Source organism: Lycorma delicatula, chromosome 1, assembly GCF_047948215.1.
Source record: "Lycorma delicatula isolate Av1 chromosome 1, ASM4794821v1, whole genome shotgun sequence".
NCBI lineage: Eukaryota > Metazoa > Arthropoda > Insecta > Hemiptera > Fulgoridae > Lycorma > Lycorma delicatula.
The window spans coordinates 61,029,768-61,055,227 of NC_134455.1; the positions used below are offsets into that span (position 1 = coordinate 61,029,768).

At 35.2% G+C, this 25,460-nt stretch overlaps 1 protein-coding gene across 1 annotated transcript in view; it reads left to right on the top strand.

Annotated features, from left to right (window-relative positions):
• The window catches only part of LOC142317518 (neprilysin-4-like), a 101,175-nt gene that overhangs the window by 62,435 nt on the left and 13,280 nt on the right, over positions 1-25,460 (top strand). Inside the window, exons 10-13 of the mRNA XM_075354079.1 lie at positions 4,076-4,298; positions 6,719-6,895; positions 7,832-7,994; positions 24,399-24,608. Coding sequence (XP_075210194.1) covers positions 4,076-4,298; positions 6,719-6,895; positions 7,832-7,994; positions 24,399-24,608 — 773 coding nt within the window. The remainder of the gene's footprint in view (positions 1-4,075; positions 4,299-6,718; positions 6,896-7,831; positions 7,995-24,398; positions 24,609-25,460) is intronic.

The following is a 25,460-nucleotide window of genomic DNA, read 5'->3' on the forward strand; positions in this document are numbered from 1 at the left end:
GATTCAAGTTTGAATTCATGCAATACATACAGGAATTCCTCATTTTTAGCTACTCATTTGTGGTGTAAGAAAATGCCCAGCATGTCAATTTGACTCTGCTAATGACTTAGAGGGGATGTATCTTAGAGTAGTATTGTTATGTTAGATTACGTTGTTATGTTGTATTACTCATGTTACTTGTCAATCAGATAAATTCCAAGAATTGTGACCAATAAAAATCATTAAAAAATTAACTAGGTATCTAATCCAGACTTTTATAACTTGACTAAGTAGCATAACTCATATAAGGATACCTTAATAGTTCTGATTTATGTTGTACTTTAGAAAGATAGGATCAGAAGAGTGGTTTAGTCTCTTGTTATTATACACTCCAAACTATTAAAATTATTGCAATGAATAAAAAAATTTTTGTCAAGCAAATTCAATTTACATGATAAGTTGACATTTTTTTTAATTTTGTTTTTTTTTTTTTTTAGTTTAAGCTGCTACTTCATAATACCTATGATAAAGAATGAATTAGGATAATTTTAAAACAATTACAATAAATTTTCTTCATTCAAAAATAAGATAACTAAAATTACACATACAATTAATTAATACATAGTATTTCTGAAAATAACAATAAATATACGAGTATAATAAAAAAGTAAATTAGAAATCAATGAGTAATATCAAATAACTTCACATACAAGTTTGTGGTGGTTTATCAAGGAAGTTAATATACCATATTAATACACAGTGATTTTTTAGTCCTGTTATCCAATTTTAAATGTAATTTAAGAAAGGGAAATTTAGGTGGAATAAAAAAGTATTTGTTACTTACAAAAGAGATTTAATAAAAAGCTATTACTATAATTGTAATAAGCTATTATAATATAATATAAGCTATTATTATAATTGTTAAAGAATATGCTCAAAATGCCCATTGTTCATTGCGGTTATACACGCACGGACTCTTTTCAGCATGTTAGCAGAAACCTTTTTAAGAGTTGCATTAGAAATATTCGTGATTAAGTCTGTAATATTGACTTAAGTTCATCAATAGTGTGAGGATTATTTTTGAAGACCTCGGACTTAATATAGCCCCACAAAAAGTAATCAGGAGATGTGAGGTCTGGGGACCTTAGAGGCCATAAGCCCTTGCTTATTATTCGATCATCAAAGAACTCTTGCAGAAAATCCATGGTTTCTCGAGACGTGTGGCATGTAACGCCGTCTTGCTGAAACCAGCAATACCATTCTTGAGGTTCCATGAGGGACACAAATTGACGCACAATATTCCTTTATACTTCACCATTTACTGTCTGTTCGAAGAATATGGGTCCGACTATACGATGTCGAGATATCGCACTCCACACACCAATTTTTTCAGGTTGCAAAGATTTGTCTTGTAAAGCGTTAGGATTTTCAACCACCAAAATTCGACAGTTTTGACTGTTCACATAACCATCGAGATGGATCCAAGCTTCATCACTAAAGAACACTGTGTTTAAAAATTCGATTCCGTTATCATTTACCAAAGACCTAAACCAACGGCAATATTGCAATCGCTTGTTTAAATCTGCAGGCTGAAGCTCTTGGACTAATCGTACGCGATACGGATATACTTTCAATTTTTAGCAGCTTTCTGAACATTCGAATATGACAAACCAACTTGGGTAGAAAGTTTTCATAAACTTTTCCGTGAAGAATTGAGCAATCTTGTTTTCACATTCTCTAAAACGTCATCTGTCAAGCAAGTTGGTCGACCACTACTTTTTCTGACGCAAACATTACCTGTCTTTCGAAATCGGTTTGCTAGCCTAGAAATTGATATTTTTCTGGCGGAGGAACACCAACAAATTTAATTTGAAATGATTCTTTTACACTCGCATACGATTTCGTAGCAAAATATTGTTCAAGAATGAAAAGTCGTTGTTCTATGGTAAAAGACATTCTGTTCGTAACACGACCGGCACAAAAGTTTACACAGCTCAAGGAGAATCAACTCACACTGCCGTATTTATACGGGTTGTGTAGCACTACCAACTTCGTGTCACAAAACAAAATTTCCCTTTCTTAGAAAAAAATTATCAGACATTAACAATTGGGTAACAGGACTAAAAAATCACTCTTTATAAACAATTTTAGTTCACCAATCCTTCGGTTTACAGATTATATATAGATTGTATGTAATTATTCTAAATCCAGCATTAGAACTATCCAGAGCACTTCTTGTAATAGTGTGGAATTATTCAGGCTGTCATTATAGAAATTTGTAAAAAAGCAAAAGGGTGTTTTATATGTTTAGCATCTATTGTTAAGTTAAATAACTTTTTTTACCACATGAAGTTTGTTATTATCCATTATGTTTACAAAGTATTGTTTTAGCCTTCATACTAGATAACTATGTATTGTATTCAAGATTTCTATTACACCACAGCATTTTGTTTACAGCAGGATAGCTCACACTGAGAACATTTTAAATTCTCTTACAACCTGCACGTATCCAAACATATTAAACATCTTTGTAATAGCATCCTGGATATGAGATTCCAATATTACTGAAGTTAGAGTGTTAGGTGCCATGAGTCTATGGTCTATGGATTCTTTGGATGTGTACTGACATTTAGTTCATGGGAAACATATAAAATATAATAGCGTTAATCACTGTTTAAATCTAAATATAATGTTATTGTACACGTGTATTTCTACTAGTCTAACAAATGCCAAATCAAAAGTACTCCATTGACATTGTAGAGTGCTGTTGAATGTTATTTAACTTAGTATTATGCTTTTAGTTCTTTGTTTTAAGTGGTGTTCAGTTTTGCTGAATTAGAACTTTGTAAGCAGGTAATACTTAAGCTTACATATATTCTTATGGTGTTGTGTTTAATTTGTGATTGTGTTTCAAGTTAGAATGGTTTGTTTTGCTCTTTATTCTGAAAGCCAGTTTTAACAGTTTAATTGAAGAAATCCAGTGAAGAACCATATAATACTAAAAATTTGAAAATAAGTTTTTTTAAAAAAAATATAGGTAAAATATATTATCTAATTATTCATTCTCTAATAACTGAGACAAGTTCCTAGTGTTAGTTTATTAATTCTATAGATGGCACCACAGGTTAAATCCTTTCACCATTTCACAAATATTTTACAAAACAGTGATACTGTTTTGTAAAGTCACTTTTGTTTTCAAAATGGGTCATTGTTCTAACAAATGTGTAAAAGGGAAAAGGAAGAGTTTTACTGAGAAAGGAAAACAAGTACAGGAAAAAGGATAGATTGTAACAAGTTGTAATATACAAAAACCTGAAAAATGCCTACTGCTAATTATGAACAAGCATAACTGTTGTACGAACAAAAATGTATTGTTGTTTTTGTTAATATTTCTTGATACTGATGCGTATATAACACTATCAGGCTGAAATTTCTTGTAATTAGTCACAGCTTTACCCTTTGATCACAGTTTTGCATGCACTGAGAAAAAAAAATGTACCCTGGAATTGTGAAAAGGATTTTCAGAAATGGTTAGTTTATTTAGTTCAGCTGATCAAGCAAATTAATTTCATATAGTAGATATACTAATGAAGAAATGAGACTAGATGGGAGTTGTTCTCTTTTATTTACATAAAGAGAACAAACCAATTTACAAGGCCACTTCTGAATAAAAAATAACTTCAGTGTGAAATCTACAGTAGTAGACTACAAGTATAATTATTTAAAGTTTCTCAGCTTTTAATTATTCATTGAACTAATTCAATTTTCCAAGATTCAACATAAAATGTATGTTTCTATAAGGAAATGAAATTTAGAGTAGAGAAATAACATCCTCTTGAAAAATAATATTCAAAGAATATTACTTATCTGAAACATCAATGTATTTAAAGCAAGTATGATATCTTATCACTATGAATTGATCTCTCATTACGTGTCATTTCAGATGTACATGTTAATTAGAATTATTTCAGATTAAAAAAAGTAAGAGTAACTAATTATTCTTAGTTATTGTAAGTTTACTCTTGTTATTGCATGTTTAAATTATTATTATTATTATTTTTTTTTTGTACTACTTTATATATATATTTTGCTGCAGGATTATTTCAAACTATTTACTTTGGCGATTTGTGAGACATAGAGTTAATAATCTGGATGATAGATATCAAGAAGCTAAACAAGAATTTTATTATATTCTTGTTGGGCGTGAGAAAGCTCCACCTCGATGGAAATACTGTGTTACTCAAGTAAACACTAACATGGGAATGGCTGTTGGTGCTATGTTTGTCAAAAAATATTTTAATGAAAACATCAGAAATGATGTAAGTGAACTTACTTTATTAGACAATTGTTAAGATTTATATTCTTTTTAAGTAGAATTATAATTCTAACTTTTTTTTATTCTTAAATTTATAAAAAGTTTACTCACAAATAATTAAAAAAATTTCTCTCTAATTCCTAAATGTAAGACAGATAAAAGCAGATTTATTTTCTTCAATAAAGCTCTCCTTATGTATGGTTCCTGCTTTGTTATATTTCAATTTAAATGAGAAACTTATTCCTCTACAATTCTGGCAATCACTTCAATCACTTTTTTGAATATTGAGATTATTTTTGCTATTTTCTACTCCACTGGTATTGTGTGGTTATGCCAACACATATTGAAAAGCTGAAGCAATCTTCAAGTCAGAGCAAAACCACCATAATTCAACAGTTCACTATTTATGTTATCAAGACCTGGAAATTTTCTATTTTTCAAAGAGCATAGAGTATTACTTCTGCGTAAGAAATACCATCTTGATTACAACTTTCACAATCCATATTCTGACTTCTAGGATATCCTTTAAAAGAATTAAGTTTCTTATAGTGATCAACTATGTCTTATTCTCATAACACTCTAACCTTACTGTCTCCCTTTGATCTGAATTCAATTTCTTTATCATCTTGTAGGCCAAACTTCCCCAGTTATGAAGGTCTCTCTCAGTATCTTCAATAAAAACATTCCAAGACTGTTGCTGTAATTTTCTGATGAAATCTTTCACTTCATTTCTAATCCAGTTATATATTAGTTTCTTCTCTTCCAATGGATTATTTAGCCAATTCCTATATGCCACCTGTATATGCTGAATAGCCTCCTTCATCATTCCAAATTTTCAATCCTTTATACTTATTTCTTAATCCTTATACTTATTTCTCCTTATATACTTAATCCTTATATACTTAATCCTTATACTTATTTCTTATACTTATCACTTCATTTGCAGCCAGCTCTAAACCTGACAATTGCTGTGATAGACCCAGTTTCACTGTTTATCATTCTGGTCATATTTCAGTTGCAAGGCAAAGGTTAAATGTTCCTCATACAAAACATGTTTAACCTCATCTCTTTCAAGGTTCTTTCTATACATTTTCTGTTGTTGATTATTTAGTTTACCATATTTCTTCGATCTCTTGTAAAGATGCATTCTAGTCATTATAAATAATGGTCAATAAACAGAATATCTCCTCTATCTACTCTTGTATCTGTTACTTGTCCTGTTGAAAAGTTATTTACCATCTCATAAACTATTACAGAGTTTAATCCTCTGACTGTCCAGATATATTTATGTATCCTTTTTTCTAAAAAAAGTAATTTTTAAATTTTTATATGTGGCAAAATTCCTCAATATTTTACCATTTTCATTAATAGTTTTCTCTTAAAAATTTCCAACCACCTTGGGTATTGGGTTGTTTCCAGTTTGAACATCAATAACTCCCATAATTAATTTATTAAAACCATCTATTACTTTTTGTAAATCATCATAAAATTTTTGTCTCCTCCGTCTTCCCATCTTCTGGTGCATATGCACCAATAATTAACATGTATCTTCTATCATGTAGAGATCTGTTATGATACAATCACTTACAAATGTGTATTTTTTTTTATATTTCTTCCCTCAATTCTATCTAAAATAATAATTATCAAATTCTTATTAGTTTTATTCATTCCTATATTATTTCCATCAGTCCAGTCCGTCCTTCTGAGGAAAATTTGAGTGCGTTGAGTAATAGAGATTGCCACAAAAGATCCTACCAAAGTTTTGTTGGGTAGTCCAGTGTGGGGCTGGCACCTTCTAACCTCCAGAGCTGCCCTGAGTTTCATTTGAAAACCCCTCCTAGGTTCTTTTGCCCTCTGTGCCATTGGGAAATTCTTCCTCATCTGCTGCTAAGATATTGACCATTTACCAGTTTTGGTTCGCTCTGGGTATTTTATTTCCCCAGTCCACCATATCTGGTAAGCATTTCCCTACCCATCTGGGCAGGTGCTCAATGGGAGACCGTATACACCACACGAGAAAATTAATACATAATTTAATTTAATTAATATTTTATCTATTTAATTAATATCATTATTACAGTATAAAAATAGTTTTTAATTATTATTATAATTACTAATGGTGTTTAGTAATTTAGAAAATTTTAATGTATTATCATTAACTAATCAAGAATAGTAAGCCTAAGTTTAGTAAGCCAGTTTTTTTGCAGGTTGGAAGAGCTATTTTAGATGCTAATGAGGGAACTATATAGTAGCTTGTCAGAATAGGGCAAAACAAACACATGCACTCACCTGATTGTGCACACAATTGAGTAGTCAATCAATTAGGCTTACAAAACTTAGCCTTAGTGTATCTTTTTCAGTTATAATTAGTACAGAATTATAATCACTAGTACTATTATTAAATGGAATGTTATCTGTTTTCAGACCATTATTATGACAAAAGAAATTCAAAAATCTTTTAATGAAATTCTTGAATCAACAAAATGGATTAGCGATGAAACCAAAAATTTGGCTTTTGACAAAGTGAATTCAATGATGTTAAAAGTTGGATATCCTGAGGATATTTTAAAACCAAAACATCTTCATGAAAAGTATCAAGATGTGAGTAATTCATTTTGTTTTTATTATCATTTGCATTTATAAAATAATTGTGTAATTAATATTAATTAAATATAATAATAAAATTTGTAAAATTGTTGAAAGACAAAATTTGTTAGAAGTTATGAAAAAATATATCATATTATCTGACTTATTATCTTACAAGAGATTATCTTGTATCATTATTTATCCATGTTCTTTTTCTTACCATTGCTTTTTGAGCTATTGAATTTCTGGTTTCTTCTGTCAGTTGACTGAAATTTTCACTCTTCTCTATCTTCTTTTCATTCTCTGCTAGTCCTTTTAGTAGTATCTAAATCAACCTTTTTCATTTCATAATAATAGTATGTATCAACCAGTTGCCTTTACTATTATGAATTATTCTGAAGTTTTTATTTCCAACACTCCCTTTATTACTTGTTAGTTTTTCACTCTCTTTATCCATTTAAAATTTTCTCCAGTCTTTGCCATTCCATTTTCTAATTATATATGCCTCATGCCAACATCAGTTGAGATAGTGTTGCAAGGTGAGAAGTTGGCTGATGGCAAAATAAACTGGCACTTTCAAGACACTGTAATGCTGTGGTCGTCAGTAAGATTTGTAGTGAAATCATTTAAGGTGGATACACTTGAGACATATCTGGTTAATGTGAGAATTTCTCAAAAATATTGATGATGCACAAATTTGTACAAAAGATAATTGCCATGTAATGGTTCATCACTTTTCCGTTGATTTTTGTATGCGATTGATAGTTAAACTGTTCTTTCTACTTGTTTGTATACTTCTTACACTGAACTAGTAATGTAGCACGAAGTTCAAATTTATTTTTAAATTAGTATTTTTTTACATACATGCATGTTTGGATGTTAATAAAAAAAAATATTTATGTATAAATGATTTTTTTAAATATTATATAAATGTTTCTGTCATATTTTCAGGTTGAAATTCATCCTGATCAATATTTTGAAAATACTTTAAATATTTTACAACATTTAACTAGAGTTGAACAAAGACATCTTGGTACAGCTGTAAATAAATCAGTTTGGAATACTGCTCCTGCAGTTGTTAATGCTTATTATAGTAGAAATAAAAATCAGATAAGTAAGCTGTAACTGTTATTATTTTATATTGTTATATTTAACATTTATAACATTTCAATATATCATATTTTTATCTTAGAATGTTATATAATAATTAATAGAACATTTTAAAGGATTAGATTAATGTATAATATTATGAAAATTGATATTGTTGAAAAGTGTGTTAGTTTGAATCATGGTTGTTCATTTAGTGCAACATTATTGTGTGTTTATTTCATAATGTTCAAGTATGTTGTGTTATTCCATTTTGTTGTGTTTGTTGAATTATCAAAATGTTTTAGAGCTGATTAATTTAAAATCTGAATCAAAATTGATGGTAAATATTGAATTTATGTTGTTGTGGAAGGCTTTGTCATTGTAAATTTCTATTTGAAAGTGTTTCCATTAGATGTCGTAGAACATTGTGGAATCAGATTAATGCAATTTAAATATTCCACAGATATGTTTTGTGTTCTGAATGTAATGGTTTTTTTTTTAGTTCTAAATGCCACATAATATCCAGATGAGTGAATTGAGTAGTCTGTGAAGCTTAGTTCTAAAAACATGCAGTTTATGTGAGGTTAGCTAGTTTGAGGTGTAAATGATTGCCTGGTGTTGGTTTTCTGTGTAATTTGAATGTTGTTTTTAATTTTTTTATAGATTGCTTTTTGTGTTGGTGAGATCAAGAAAATTTGTTCCTTTATTATATTCATATTCAACTGTAAATTTTAATTTTAAAGAGTTGATACTTTTAAATAATTTCCAATGTAATAGATTTTAATGTGATTTTAAAAATTCAGAAAAAATTATCTAGACTTCATGAAACATATATTTATAATTTGTAATTAAGTTGTATCTATCTATACCAAGACTGACAATTTAGGATTTTTTACAAGTTTATAAAACTTTTTTTTAACGTTATAGCACTTTTAGGTCCACAAAAGAAACACTGTTGGATTTTCTATGATTTTTCTCCCCTTGTAAGGAAATAAATTCTTTTATCAGATTGTCTAAGGTTACTAAATTTTGGGTATTAGAATTCAGCTAATGGTATATATATGATGATGCTGAATGTTGATTTTATGTCTGTATGTTGCTCAAGAGTGTCTACTTCATATATTTCATGTAGTTGTTGATGTTTGTGCCCATATGTGTTGATCAATTGATCAGTGAGCAGGTTTACAAAAGTGATTTCAGGTGAAGTGAAATATTAAGAGAAGCTTGCGTTTGAATCCTATTTTTAAGAGGATCATAAAAGAAACTCATCTTTTATGATTTCTTTGTATTAGTGTAAAAAACTGTCCTGTTTGTTCTTCCAGAACTTACTTGTTCTGACAGTCTAATTTGTAGACCTCATATAAATAAAGTTTTTGGTACAGTTTGTGTGAATAAATACTAAAATATATATCATAATATGTATTTTTTATTATTTTTTGTTCTGTGTGTAATATTTTAAGCTGTTTTTTTTTCATTTGAAAACTTTCAATTGTCTTTTTTTCTTTTTTTTTTTTGCTACTCCTGTTCTATTCTTTGCTTTACAAAGTTCTGTTGTATCCACTGAATATTTCACTAAATATTTTTGTTGTGTATAGTTTGCTCATCTTGGTAGTCTTTCTTATAGAGGGAAATGTAGAATTGTGTGTAAAATGTTTCTGAAAACTGAGAGTTTATATCACATGAAGTGATTAGAAAAGGTGGTGTGATGGCACTTTTCTATGGATTTAAAAAAAAAAATTAGTTTAGTTGTCTTAAAACACCTTAGTCATGGATAAAAAATTATAATTTTTAACTATTAAACTGAAATTCATAACCATTTATTTGGTATTGTAATATAATATGCAATAAGATTTTGTTTTAGTTTTTTAACAAAGTTTAAAATCTTTATTCTACGTAAAATTCATTACATCCATTATCTATAAGTACCATAGAATTGTATTCATTTAACTATTAATTATATTATTTTCTTATTATGGAAATGTACAAATACATTTTAACAAACTTTTTAATATTCGTGCAGTAAAATCTACATATTCACGGGAGTTAGAGACCATAAAAATGCCATGAATACAGAAAACAGCAAATATAGAATGGAACCACTCATTTAAGGAAGGTTCTATGTAAAAAGAGCAAAAAAAAAATGGGTAATTACTTTGGCCTAATTTATTGATGAAATATAGACAGCATTAATTATAAGCACTGGTTTTGTACAGTACATTGGTAGACTACACAAAAAATATTTAACAAAATACAGTATATTTCTTAATTTACTCGTACGCACCTACCGATCTGTTTGATTTAATAATTCAGTACAATACATACAGTATGTACTGTATTAGAAAACGGTGTTCATGTTCAAATCATACTCGGTAATCTCTTTAAAAATCAAGGCGTTTTGACATTTAACTGTTTTCCAGGGATCGTATCTTCTATCTCTTCACCTTCAAACTCAACCTGTACCATTAAATCTTCCAGATCTTGTTCATTACGTTCTTCTTGTGTGTTTACGAGATTATCTACTTCATCGATTTTTCCCTATTGAACGAGCTATTGGTTTCACGCCTTTGGCGATATTTGCTGGGGTCTCAATGTGCACCAGTACCTTCAAATGTATCTGTTTGAAAGAGCTTCTTCCAGCAAGACATCACAGTTGACTGTTTCAGTTCATTTAATGAAGACTCGATGCACATAATGTGTCAGAAGTCAGCAATATTAAATTTCTTGCAACATGTTGTAACATTCAGCTCAGAATCGGAAACCATCGCGTCTAAAATAATTTTAAACTTTCTGATGTAATATAATTTAGACTGAATAAATAACCTGATCCAGCGGTTGCAATAAAGCGATAGTGACTGGTGGCAGAAAAACTTTTATTTTGGGATGAGCTGTTTAGATTTCCTGTGGATGACCGAGAGCATTGTCTAAGATTAAAAGAGCTTTAAGATGAAGGTGTTTTTATTTTAGATATTTTTAAACTTCGGGTACAAAACAGTTATTGAACCTGTCCATGAAAAGTGAAGTTGTAATCCACGCTTTTTTATTAGATCGCCAAAAAACTGGTTTTGGGACCTGTAAATCATTAGCTGTTTAATTAAACAATCACCGGCTGCATTTACACAAAACAAAATTTTTACTCTGTCTTTTGTTACTTTGAACCCCAGTAATGATCGTTCATTTTTTGAGATGAAGGCCCTACCGGATATCTGTTTCCAAAACAGGCTTGTCTCATCCGCGTTAAAAATCTACTTTGGCTTGTATTTATTATTCTCAACGATTTAAAAAAAATTTTCAGGGTAAGTTTCTGCGGTTATTTATCTGCTGATGCAGCTTTCCCTACAATTTCCCTACGTTCTGTAAACATTGCCTGACTTTAAATTTATTAAACTAGCCTTCTGAAGCTTGGAACGGGGTAACAGCATCATTTTTGTTTGGCCCTTGATTAAAATGATTGTACAGTCATGAGACTGTAAAGCTAAGAAGACTTAACTTTTTCACGAATCCTTATTGGAACCAGTTTTTGATTCTGATCTTCGATCAAATACTTAGTGCAGTTTCCATCTTTTCAATAGCAGGATCCCTAACTATTTTAACATTTTGAGATTATGAAGTGGCCGCTGAGATCCTAATTTGTTGTTCAGATTTCTTAATGTACCGAATGGTCGATTCAATTAGTGCAAACCTTTGAGCAACAGAAGCTATCGATTCACCTTCTTTAAGCCTATTCAGGATTTCAACTTTTTTATACAGTGGCATAACTTTTTTACGCTTTTTCTTTCATTGCTACCGGTTGAAGACATTTTTACAGTAACTAAATCCTTTATACCATAAAAAATATTTTTTTTTAAAGTTTAAGAACAAAAATATAAAGCAGCCCTATTATTCTGTACGTACCGTAAAATAGATTAACGATCACACTCGGAAAGTTCAACAATACTGTACTAATTATAAACACTTACTACTTATTTACAGCACGCACACAGTAATAACCATTACACGATCGATACTTCTGCTCAATGGAATGGAATGGAATGCAAAGTTGGCAGGAGTTTATTACTCCCTACTTTATCGCAGAACCTGGACAGAGTCCCTTGCTGCTGGATCATTCTAATCGGGCTTGGTTTTTAAAAGAATTATTTTAAATCTCGATTCTAATTTTCTCAAGTTTTGTATTATTATTTTAGTGAATTTAAGACGGATTTAATTGCATTCCAATCCGTTGTTAAACCAGCGTTATCGAACCCATTTTATGGGCCGACCGCGGAAGGCTAGGCTTATAAAGCCAGTCCTCCCGACGTAATTCCCCTTCAGACCGTCCACTGAAGTCCTTTCGGTGCTAACTCTTTAATAGGCTAGCAGGAATACGCCACAACGGGGCACTACCTGTAAGGAGGGAGCAATGCGTCCCCTTTTCCGGAAGAGTCGCAATTGCTGGGTTATTTTATCTTACTGTAAGTTTTGAAAAGGAGAGGTTGTGTAGAAGCTCTTCATCCGCTTCTGGTATGGCTGCCCTTCAGGACGCATCTCTGCTGGGCTCTGTTCCGGACTCCAGTCCGTGATGTTGAGTCGAGTGGTTGGTCTTCCTTCTTCTTCTCCCTCTTCGTTCTTCTTTCGCCTGCACTTTCCAAGAATTGGTAGTAACCGAAGTTACATACCATTAACCTTGGAATTCCCGAAGCCCCGAAGGGCTGAACGGGGGAAAGTGCAGGTTTCTTCGTTCTTCTGTGCTGTCAGTGGCTGCTGGGCAGGTGACTGCTAGGCAGGTGGCTGCTGGGCAGGTGACTGCTGGGCTGATGGCTGCTGGGCTCGTTCCCTCTTTCTTCTTTCTTGAAAGGAAAGGAAGGTAATAGGGAACTTACAAATGGTGATACCTATTCGCGATCGCGGTTTTGGGGCGGCGATTTTCTTAAAAGAAGTAAACAGAAATTATTCACTCCACGTAATTATTAACCTTCAGACACACGTGTGTCTGAGAAGGGGTTGGGGGGACCGCGTGGCCGCAGTGAAGAAACCATTTGTTTTTGTGGTGGCTGTTGGTATCTGCAACAAAAGAAGCAGAACACACACACACGGAAAAAAAAAAATTAATTTTTACTTTTCTTTGGACTGGCAGGATAAGAGGACGGAGAGGCCGTTTCGGACGGAGAGGTCCTCCACCTGTGAGAAATAATCTACAAGAAAGGATTCCACCTCGGTTGTGTGCTCGTCGTTCGGGGAGGGAGGGGGGTTTGGAGTGAACTGCTCCTCCAAGGTATCGGCGAAAACCTCGGCCCTCTCCGCCTCCGAGTATGCAAGAAAACCTCGCTGCCCCACAACCGGATGGCGAGGCTTCTTCCCTTCTCGCAGTCTCCTGTTCAGCCTGAACACCGAGGAGATGTCGTCAGAGACCGAGGCGAGGTATTCGTTCCACGAATCCTCTCGATGGCTTGTCAGCAGTTGTTTTACCCTGTCAGTTTGATTATAAAAGGCCCGCTTATCAGCGGGGGACAGGGTGATTCGATATCTCCTCCTCAGTCGTCGTTTCTCCGTTATGGCTTCGGAGATATGAGGAGGGAGGTCGTTTCGAACAACTGCTCGAGTCCTGGCCGATGAGCTGCCTGCCAGGGCCTCGGTCATTGACGACGTGACGCGCCCGACAGTGTCGTCGATTTCCTCCGGGGTGTTCAGGAGCTCAGGATTTACCGGCCTGTACTCCCGCTGGAGGGTCTCGTAGAACCTTTTCCAGTTAATTGCCCTTCGGGGTATAGGCGGGGGATCTCGGCCACCCCCTGCCTGACCTAGTTCCAACAGGACAGGGGAATGGTCCGAGCTGAGGTCTTCTATCGTTTCAATCATGAATGGGAGGGTACCCCCCTTCATGACTGCGATATCCAGCACGTCAGGCCTAAATCTGCCTGAGCGATGAACGAACGTGGGCACCTCAGGGCCTACGACGACCAAGCGGCGGGCTCTCGCCCTTTCGTACAGCAATCTGCCATTTGGATTTGTTAGACTGCTGTTCCAGGACACGTGTTTGGCATTGAGGTCGCCCATGAGTATCATGGGCCCATCCCAATTTTCCAGCACGGCATCCAGATCTGCGCCGGTTACCGCGTCGTTCGGCTTGCTATAAGCCGAAACCAGCCGATACACCGTGCCCAGATGCTCCACATGCACACACGTTTGCTCCATCACGTTTGTATGAAGAACAACGCGCGTATGCATGTGGCGTCTGTGGACTAAAACCGCAGTTCCACCAGAGGTGCGAATTCCGGGTCGAACTTGCCTATCCGTCCTATATGTAAAATAGTTCCGAAGGGTCAGTTGCTTGTTTGGGTTCAAGCACGCCTCAGACAACAGTATCACGTCTATCAGTAGATCCTCGGCCAGACGGCATAGTTCCTCCGTCCGGCCTACTACTGAGTTGGCGTTCCACTGCAAGAGTCTGAGGGTGGGCCTAACCATACCTAGACAGGACGGCCATGAGGCACTCTATTAAGGACTGGATACAGTCCTTTAGAGATTTTGCCTGGAGCAGGCGTGGCAAAACCATCATTATATCTGGTAGGATATCCTTCACTGTCATCTGTGACAGGAAGTCCATGCCAGTGGTCTCCAACGGGGTAGCCGGTTTCGGATTGCCGCTGGAGGTGCCTTTTGGCGCGGCCGCCCTTTTGGTGGCGCGCGGGGCCACAGGGGCCGCGGTGTTTTTAACAGCCTGCTTGGCCTTCCCAGCCGGAGCAGGCTTTGCCTTTCCCGTCGAGGAAGGCTTGGCCTTCTTCGCCGGGGCCGGCTTTGTCGCCGCCTTTTGTTTCACTACCTTCTTGGTGGTTGCCGCCGGTTTTGGCTTGGCGGGTGTTGGGGAGGGTACCTCCCCTTTTTTCACGACCGCCTTGGCCACAGGTGCCGGCACCTCCGGTTTGGGGGCTGATTTTCCCCCACCGGCAACACGGGCCCAGCTGCGGCCGTCTAAAGTCGCGGGCTTTTTAAGTCCCTTGACTTTGTTTGTCTGCTCCTTATAATAGGGGCAGCCCCTGTAATTGGCCGGATGTGGCCCCTTACAGTTGACGCATGAGGCTGGTTCCTCACGCGGCTTGACGCAGGCAGAAGTGTCGTGGTTTCCACCACACTTCACGCATTGCTGGGCCCTCTGGCAGTAATTGGACGAGTGTCCAAATTTCTGGCATCTGTGGCACTGGGGTGGCCCCCCTCGTGACACAAATGCAGTCACTGCGACCTTGCAGTAAAAAATACTGCCAAGGTCATAAATGGTCCGGGCCAAAGGGGTCCTCTTAAGGGCCACTAGGCAGGTCGGGGTTTCCCGACCGTCCCTTGTGAGGAGCTTCTTGACCGAAGTCACCTCAAAACTAAGGGAGGTCAGTTCCTCCCTTACTTCTTCCGGGGCAGCCCCATAGGGGATCCCCCGTATAACTACCTTCAGCTCCCTGTCCTTGGGGAGCTGAAAGGAGTGAAAGGCGATTCCCTTCGAGTGCAGGAAACTCTGCACCGCCCGGTAATCTGCCTCGCTTCTGCTCAACTGAATTACTTTACAGTACGTACTGAACTGCCGTAATCTGAAACTCTACATGAGCAATGTTTACAATTTATTAATGTAGGTGATTCACATACTGAACCTCATTGAAAAGCATATACGATGGAGAAATTTCTCTGCTCTCTCTTTAAAAATAAATACTGTGCAGTACAGTACGTACATTGTCGCAGTATATATTAGTATTGTTATAAATTATTTTTTTTAATGTGCTATAATATTATTATTTTACGCAAATACGGAATATTACAGCCGTGAATATAGAAATGATATCACGAAATATTGCAGCGCGAATAAGGAGATTTTACTGTATCTCACAATATGGATAAAGTTATTTATTTTAAAGTTGTTTTGTATTTTAATGTTCAAAAGTTGGAAAATTGTAAAAAATTCAAATTCAAACTACTTATCACAAATTGGAAATTTTATAATACTATGGAGTGGAGTTATGTGTTGTGAATTTGAAATAGGGTACTGATGTCTTTGCCAAATACTTGAATAATAACTAAAGGGGGTACAACCTCCTTTAATTATTGCAGCTATAGGTGAATTTAATGGGTACATAAAGATTTAACCATTACATAGAGACTTTTTTTGCCATCACACTACTTAGAGGAAAAAGACATATGAAAACAATTAAACACAAACCAGATTTTTTTGTAATATTTTTAAATGAAATAAAGCTTAACGTTAATTTTTTTTAGAAATTTCTGATAAACATAGGGTATAAAAGAATAAGTAAAGTTTTTGTTTTATAGAAGATAATAAACGGAAATTAAAAAAAGTTTTTCTTTTTATTTAGACACAAATATACATCACATTTGGTACATTTTATAACAGTATATTTAAAACAATTTTCATATTTACTTTTCTCATTTTTTTATCAGTATGCTCAGGCCAGTGTAAAATTTGATCATGCTGTACATCTGCTTTCGGCCTATGGCCTGATGGTTTGTGTTGTTTTACGTATATCAGCTGAAGCAGTTCTTGCTCTTTCTGGAATAGAGTAACATGTGTGCCAATTTTGCATAATGTTTCCCTCAAATTAATCCTGAAATCACATAATGACATTTGGTTGCTTGTTGATGGTGTCTGCTGTAACGCCCTTTTATACAGTAACCAAGAGTTTATTATAGTATTATCAAGAAGATGATAAAATAGACGTATATACCATTTTTTCCCCTATATCCCTGGGCCGGACATCCAATTAAGTATACTCGGCCCAGAGACGTGTCTTTTGACTCTAAGGCGGTCTTCCCGGCCACCGGTTTTACACCCGGCACGGCAGGTCAACCGCCCCGGTACTAGATCTTTTCTTGCCTGCCTCTAATTCCCTCCGACGAGGGCAAAACTCGACTATGCCGTTCCCCACCCCAGCCGACAGAAACCGGGTCTCGGTCTTAATGCCATTTGCCTCAAACCGGTGCGGCCAGCACAAGGAGCGCGCGCACCCCCAAAACCAGCCACACCGGCCGGGTCTAGGTCTTTTAATTTTATCCCCGCGAAATCTCCCCGGAGTCCCCGTCTCCTCACCGAAACCTGCACGCCAGGGCATACAGGCTCTCAGAGACGGGGCTGTCCACCTATCCCTATTTACGATTGAACCTAACGATTCTTTCGTCGCGCCTCCTCTTCCTTAGTGCGAAGAACCGTACCGGCGAAATTGTTAAAAACGTTCCAGTTCTGCTCCCTCCTTAGCGTCCACTCTACTATGTTATTCCCGTTCAGGTTATTGACTGCTATGAATTGTCTGTATTGTGCCCATCTCCGGCATTCGAACATCGTATGCTCTGCGTCATCCACCTCCTGGCAGTAGTCGCAGTTGGGTGTGTCTCTCTTGCCGAATCTTTTTAAATAGTAACCAAAAAATCCATGACCCGACATCATCTGTGTTATGTAAAAGTTCACCTCGCCATGTTGGCGATCCAGCCATGCGTCAAAATCACTTCAACCTTCTGGTCCAGGCCGCAGCGTTAGTCTCTGCCCATACTTCCTCCCACCAATGTCGGGTCATCGCCTCGGTCTCAGCTCTACTACACCCTTCCGCTCTCACTTTCCTGCTCTTGATCTGAAGTTCTATCGGCGGGACCGACGCAAGCACACATATAGCTTCATATGGCAGGGTACGATACCCTGCCAACACTCCCAACAATGCTGGTCTGTGCATTCTTCGCAGTTTATCCTTGTTTCTTTGTATCCTGATTGCATCAGCCCAAACCGGCGCCGCGTATAACGCCGCAGACACCGCCGCCGACGCAATCAGTTTCCGTTTGGAGGCCCCCGGTACTGTGTGTTCCACGAATAATCTCCTGATGGCTTTTATGGTGAGCCCTACTTTTTTGCACACATTTTCTATATAGCCACCAAACTTGAGATTTTTATCTATTGTCACCCATAGGTATTTTGTATCCTTGACCTCAGTTATAACCTCTCCACGGATCACGACCCGAACGCTGCGCAGTCTTCTCCTACCCGTGATACACTTGCTTTTTGCCGGGGACACCTCCATGTTGTTGTTTATTAGCCAGTTGTCTATGAGTTGGAGGGAGCGATTTGCTTTATCCTCTGCATCACCAATTTCCTTATCTTCCACCAATAGTGCAATGTCGTCAGCGTAAGTGACTACGCTGAGTCCTTCCGGATAAGGCAACCGGAGCACCCAGTCGTAAAAGATGTTCCATAGCAAGGGGCCTAACACAGACCCCTGCGGAACTCCACCGAAGACCGGAAATCTCACCACCCCCTCCAAAATGCTCCTATCAAAATAGACCTTATTTTAAAACTTTTATCATTAACATAATTTTTTTTTTCTTTGAAGTTTTAGGGGTATTGACTATTGTGGTCGTTAGCCCCATCCAAGATACTATTCCCTCCCAGTAATGAAGCACTAGCGACATAGTCAAAAGACTTGTCTTGTCAATAAAAATCATCTGAAACACTGACTTGTCAAGAAAACGAAATGGCAAGGGTGTAAAGGGTCCTTTGCCTCTTAAAAACAAGAAACCGTTTCTTTTGAAACGTTGTCAGTAAATTTAAACTATTCAGATTATCGTTCCAAAACATCAATATATAACTATATATAAGTTACTCGCATTAAAAATAAATGTATCTAAAATTTATCTAAAAATCCATATCTATAAATTATCATAAGAATATAAAAATAAATTTTCTTTTAATATTATCGCCTAAGGTTTTCCCTTCGGCCATCCTTTTTCAGTTCTTGTCTCCATCGATGTTGACATCATGGCGTCCGAGTCCTCTGAAATGGAGTCTTCTGTTCCCCCTCTGAAATTCTCGGAGGATCTCCTGCTCCCAGCGTCAAATGACACCGGGTCCGATTGCGCAGACAAAAGAACATCGCAGTCCATACTGGATGCACTTACAGCCAAAGATTGTGGGGTGGTCGATTGACTCGCCCTTTCCGGTAATGATATCTGTGGATTCGGAGGTTCAACTGTCGGTTTCTTAAAATCCTCTTTTTCCAAAATCATAATTTCTATTTTTGCTGATCCCTCGGTGGAGGTTTTTACTTCTGTATCTTTCCTTTAGTTGGTTCAGTTTTCTTTTCACTTACTGCTTTAATTGTAAAAACAGATTTCGGTTTAACTGTGCTACTTTCGACAGATCTATCTATTTTCTTCTCCATAGGCTTCGGACTAAGTTCTCTTGATGGACATCTCTTCATTTTGTCCTCGATGATGCGATCATCGCAGCTAAGGCTGGTGCTAATTCTGCAAGCATATCGTTTGATTTTACAGGAGCTCTAGAAGCCGCATGAGCAGCAAAAACTTGCGCATACGAAGCTGTTTTCGGTGTCCTGGCAAGCACAATTTTTCTTGCATCGAAGTAGTTCATTTTTTGCGCTATCTTAATTTCTTGGATAGCTACTTCCTGTTTGTATATAGGGCAATTTCTAGACCTTGCAGAATGGTGACCATGGCAGTTGACGCAGATAGGAGGATTCCTGCACGGGTCATCTGAGTGTAACTGTTCACCACACACGCATATTTGATTCCTTTTACACCTTGCCGCTGTATGTCCGAATCGTTGACACCCAAAGCAACACAAGGGTGTTGGAATAAAAGGATGCACATCCAACTTCTGAAAACCGGCCTTAATCTTCTCAGGACACTTTGGTTTGTTGAAAGTAAGTACATGTGAAGCGGAGGGCTTAACTTCCCCATTCCGACGCATGTTTAAGCGACGGCACGCAACAACACCTTGATTATGAAGTTCTTCAACAGTTTCCTCTTCGGTGCAGTTCAACAAATCCCTACACACGACATTGCCTTTTGAGGTGTTCAAAGTACTATGAGGAGATATCTCAGTGTCCATAACTCCGATTTTCTTCGCTTTTAGCAATCGCAAAGATTGAACATCGTTGACGGTTTCAACAAAGACTCCCATTGCAGTCTTTAGAGGCTACTTTACAGCTCCTCCAACAGCTTCCGTGATGCCACAATTAGTTTTAGTAAAATCGCCGTCTTTCCTCTTAATGACCAAATATTTCGGTATTGAACCAACATTCTTGGGTCGAAACTTATACGTTTCCTTCTTCTGTTTTAATTCTATAATTTCTTCCTTGTCAATGAACTCTACACTTTTCCTTCGCTTCGGTAGTGAAGCCAAAGGCTCACCAGGACGAGGGTATTTACGTGGACCCTCTGCCACGTTAGGTATGGATGATAAAGTTTCCATAAACCTAAATTTGCCAGTCATGATGTCACAAGGTGCGGGCGGAGAGACGGTTGGGCATGCCCCGGATCAATGTTGCTGCCTGGGTTCCCCCAGTCAGCCGCCTCCCACAAATTTAACCCGGGCCGGGGAGTCAGGTACTGCCTTACCCACGATACCGACATCCCAGGGCTCACACGTAGCAGTAAGGGCTCCGATACCCTTACCCATGGGACAATCCCTGCCAAAGGCCGAAATGACTGACACACACCTGACGGCGCAAAACTTCGGCAGAGCAAGCTCACAGCAGCCCACCCTCAACCCGTCACCCCAACCGAGAAGAGGGATTGGCACTCCCCATACTCACTCCGCCCAGCGCCGGCAAACAGATCACGTTCATGCGTCCCACCACCGCTGCAAGCAGCGAAACCAAGAAGCACAACCGCAATCAGCTCAGATAGCTCGGGACCGCCAACCCTGTACTCCAAAAGCAGTTCCTGAGCAAATTATTTTTCACTATAAGTGAACTGTACAATGATGATTCCTTGCTTATAGCTTCAATTAGTTCCTAATTAAAAAAATAATTGAAAAATTCATATGGAGTTTTTAAATTCAAAATTTCTTCTGGTAATTCAGTTTTTCCATAAAAGTTATTGTCTTCCACTTCTAACCCTTGCTTTTTCCATAGTATATTTCTTTTTATTTGTTTTTTAGGAGGGTTGTTTGTAACAACTTTCCTTCAGAAGAGATGAAAGATTGACCACAATTAGTTATTTCATTTTCAACATAAGGTTGATCATAATCAATTATATCAGGCCTAAACATATGTTCATTTACCTTACCAGTAAAAGTTACTATTATTAACTATTATTGATAATTTCATCATCTAAATCAGAGTCTTCTTCACTGTCACTCAGCACTAGTATTGAAAATAAAATATCCTCACTAAATTCTTCAAACTGACTGTCTTCATCAACCATATACACATGCTATTGGGCCAATACATTTAATTTTACACAAAAAACCAGTAAAATAACTATTATAATTACATATAACTTCACAAAATCACAAGGATCATGATTTTAAATGAACACTACAAAAATTTCTGGAAGGACTGTGAGTTAGAAAACAAAATTGGGGTTATGTTCTCCTGCAACCCAGAGTACATAATGATCCCTTTTAGGATCATGGTATATTTACTAAAATACAATTTTTGTAATAATCCTAATTCAATATGAGTAATTTGAAATAAAAATAGTATAAGTAAAAAATCTAGGAACAATTTTTTTAACAATTTAATTAAATTCTTATTAAATCGCTAGTAATCTCAAAAACATCGAAATCTGACTTTTAAAGACAGTGACTTTTAAAGGCAGTGGGTTACTTCTCATAGCATAAAACATTTACTGCATTGTGCTACATTCTGTTGACAGAATAAATTAAACACATATAAAGAGTACTCTAATGCATGATGATGATATTTAGGCACATAGTATTCATAAATATTCTATACAAAATCGTGATTACTTTTAGTATCACTATGCAGTGTAGGGTTAATGTTAATAAAATGTACACCAGAGATTTCTTTGAAATTAATCATTTGGAGAAAAAAGTAACAAATTGAAAAATGAGCAGCAGCAAACTGACTTATCGTTCCACGTAAGGCAAGTAAAAACTGATAGAATGAGTCATTATTTTACAAGTAAATTGCATGATTTCAGCAGTCCTGAATTATCAGTCAATATAAAAAAGAAAGAAAGAATGGGAACCACAAGAATGTTGGGGGGGGTGCATACCCCCCTCTGGATTGTAATATATTGTCTTAAGTCTTTTACTGCTAGGTAATTATAATGATCTGACTGATTACAAGTATGAACTAACTGGTGTTCATGGGATATGAACTGAATATTAGGGTTCTGATTCTCTAAATTGGATTTTATCTGGCAGGATCTCAATAGAGAGATGTGCCTGATTTTACTCATCTTCTGTGATGTACTCTCTTACTGTCCTAAGTGGGTTAAAAGCCAAGCATTTGGAGCAGGTGCCTCAAAGGGAATGGTTACATTAAGCAAATTACTTTTATAAGCTAGCTTTAATCATTGTGGCCAATAAAAAAGCCAATATTATCACCAAAACTTTGACATATTTATCAGTTAAACATCTTATTGCTGAAGATGGATTACTTTTTTATAATTCATTAATAGCTACTAATGACATTCAAGAAGATTAAATTTATTTCAAGAAGATTAAATTTTGATGTAGGTGGTGAATGAATGGTGAAAGTTAAACATTTCAAATCTTTCAATTTTTTTTCTTATATTTTATTTTATGTGCTTTAAACTTATGTGATTCTTAATAACTTACTTCATAACAGAAATGGTACACTAGATTTTGTTAGTAGCTTTTTCTTCTTCTAAATGCATTTGTATAAATTGTTTATGTATTTACTTATTTTCAAAATTTTATATTTATCTTACTAATACTTATTGTACTTAGAACAGATGTGGTAACGTTTTCATATAGGTTTTTATTAGAGATACTTGATAACAAAATAGATTAATTTAAATAGGTTAAGAGTGTTTATAAAATTTTAATATTAAAAATAATTTTATTTTTATTTTTTATCCCTAGCTATATTGCAATCTTTTCAAATTATGTACAATAAGCAACTCCATGGCCCAATGAGATGAGGATGGTATATACACATTTAAATGAGATGTAAACACATATCTTGTACAACTGAGATGTGTGGTTAATTTAATCCCAATTACCAAAGTATGTCCACTGTCTAGTATTGTCACTACTGACATTACTGGCACTACTGTCTAGTATTCAAATCCACATTAAAGTAACTTACCTTTACTGGGATTTGAACCTATGAACCTTTTGACTTCAAGGCAATGAAATAGTGTAAATCAATTGTTACATAGCAATAATGATTTTACCACTAGATCAAAAGATCAAACCAGTATTTTTTTTTTGCTTGATATCACCATAAGCTTGAAGCTTGTGCATAGGATATGGAAATGTAGCATATGAAAAATGCCATGCCTGACCAGGATTCAAACCCAGGACCTCTGGATAAAAGGCTGAGACGCTACCATTCGCGCCACAGAGGCCAGCATTTCTAAAATATCATTATTTATTTTATTTACCTTATTGTAAAATTTAGTTTATTTTAAATTCAAAATTGCTTATACCTTTTATTCAGTTTTTCTCTTCTGGGCAAACCTGAAATGAAACGACTAGCACTAGATAGGGAATCTTAGAGAGCTGCAAAATGACTGAAGACAAAAAAAAGAAAAAAAAAAGGCAAACTTCGTTTTTACAGAAACCATTCAACCCACAGCTAGGTTATTTTTTCAGAATTATGTGAATTTTTTGTAATATCTTTACTTGATAAAACAAACAAAATATTGCAGCTTTTCTTCTTATATATATATATTACTTTTGCAAGTTTGTAACTGATTGCAGAACAACACAGTTTAACTTTTGATTTTAATATTTCAAAAAGTTTAGTTGAATTTCTATTGTTCAACTAAAAGGTTTTGTTGTTTTTAATGAATAACATAATACACTATAGAAATTGTATTTATTATTTTAAATATAATTCAATAAATATTTAAAATACTAATGGCATTAAAAATTTTGTATTTTATTTTTCATTGTACAGTAAATGAAATTCTCAGACAAAAGTGAAGCGGCTTATAAAATAAACTGTTTCATAACAGAAAGGGTTTTATTATTTATTACTTTACATTATAATTTAAAAACATATGGTTGCGAAGGATGTAAAGTACCTGTGGTATAAGAGAAACCAGTCCCATTTGCTTTTTCTGAAAGTAATGATAATTATATTGCTATTTCTTGTGGTAAACAGTAAAGTGCAACTTGCTGGATTAAGCATTACCTACATTTTTGAGTATTATTGTTAAGCAATAATACATTCCCTAATAAGAAAGAAGACAACAGGAAATCAATTTTAAGTTTTGTCTTTTTTTGAGAAAACCAAACATGAAATCTAAGTTATTCATGAAAATGGGTAGTATTATTTTTGTGAGAGACTTTGGAACCATGTCAGGTTGTCTATAACTATACTGTTAAGGCAAATAAAAAATATACATCTAAAAAATATTGTTATATTTATTATAATGAAAAAATTATAATAAATTAACTACATGTTTAATACTTCTTTTAAATAAATTTGTTCTGTTTGTTTTGTTACCATAGTGATTCCTGCTGGTTTGTTACAGCAACCATTCTATCATAAAGATTTTCCACCAAGTCTTAATTTTGGTGGTATTGGAATTGTTATTGGCCATGAGATCAGTCATGGTTTTGATGATAAAGGTCGTTTATTTGATAAACATGGTAATTTACACAGGTGGTGGAAAGATGATGAGATTAGACGTTTTCATGAAAGAACACAATGTCTCATAGGTACTAAACAAATTTAATTTTCAGTTTTTTTTTTTTTTTTTATAATTTAATGAACTTAATGTGGAAGTTTTTAACTTTTCTTATTCTTGACTTGTAGAACAAGCTATTAACATGTGCGTTCATAACTTTTAAATAAATTAAAAAAATAGTTTTTTGTGATAAATTAGTAAATAAACTAATTTAAAACTAATATTTATTCAAAAAATGATCCAATTAATTTTAATTAACTGGATTATAAAAAATAAATCAATCACTTGTCAGTTGGTGTAGCTGTTGGTCTTCTGGTTTCAATCAATTGGTCTTGGGTTAACAAAGAGCATGGGTTAGAAGGATGTATTCACAGTACTACATAAAAAGATTTCAGTGATGTGAATAGCTGTTTGTGTTAAAAGATATATAACCACTTTCTGTTTATCAGTTTTATTTTAAAATAAGAGACGTAACAAACAAAGTTTGGTCATTATTTTTTTCCAGCATTGAAACATTTATTTTTGGTTAAATGATTATCTTTCAAATTAGTGGAATTTTTTTTCAAAGGTCTTTCAGACTTTTGTTACATGTTAAATGAGAAATGTAACATAGATTGAACATATTTGATCACTCATTCAAAGGATTTCCATATTTTTTTTAAACAGACATCATTAATAATAATGATGTCTTTCCATAGAAAGCACTCAGCCTATACAAAAAGGAGTTGATAATTAGCCTTTGTAAGAAAAAGTAGTATTCATTTGGAAGTTAGTTGTTAAATAATTTATTTAATTATTTAGCTGTTTTATATAAGAAATTAAGTTATCTCTTGAACAAAGGTTAATTTATCAAATACTTAAATTAAGTAGAACCTTCAAAATA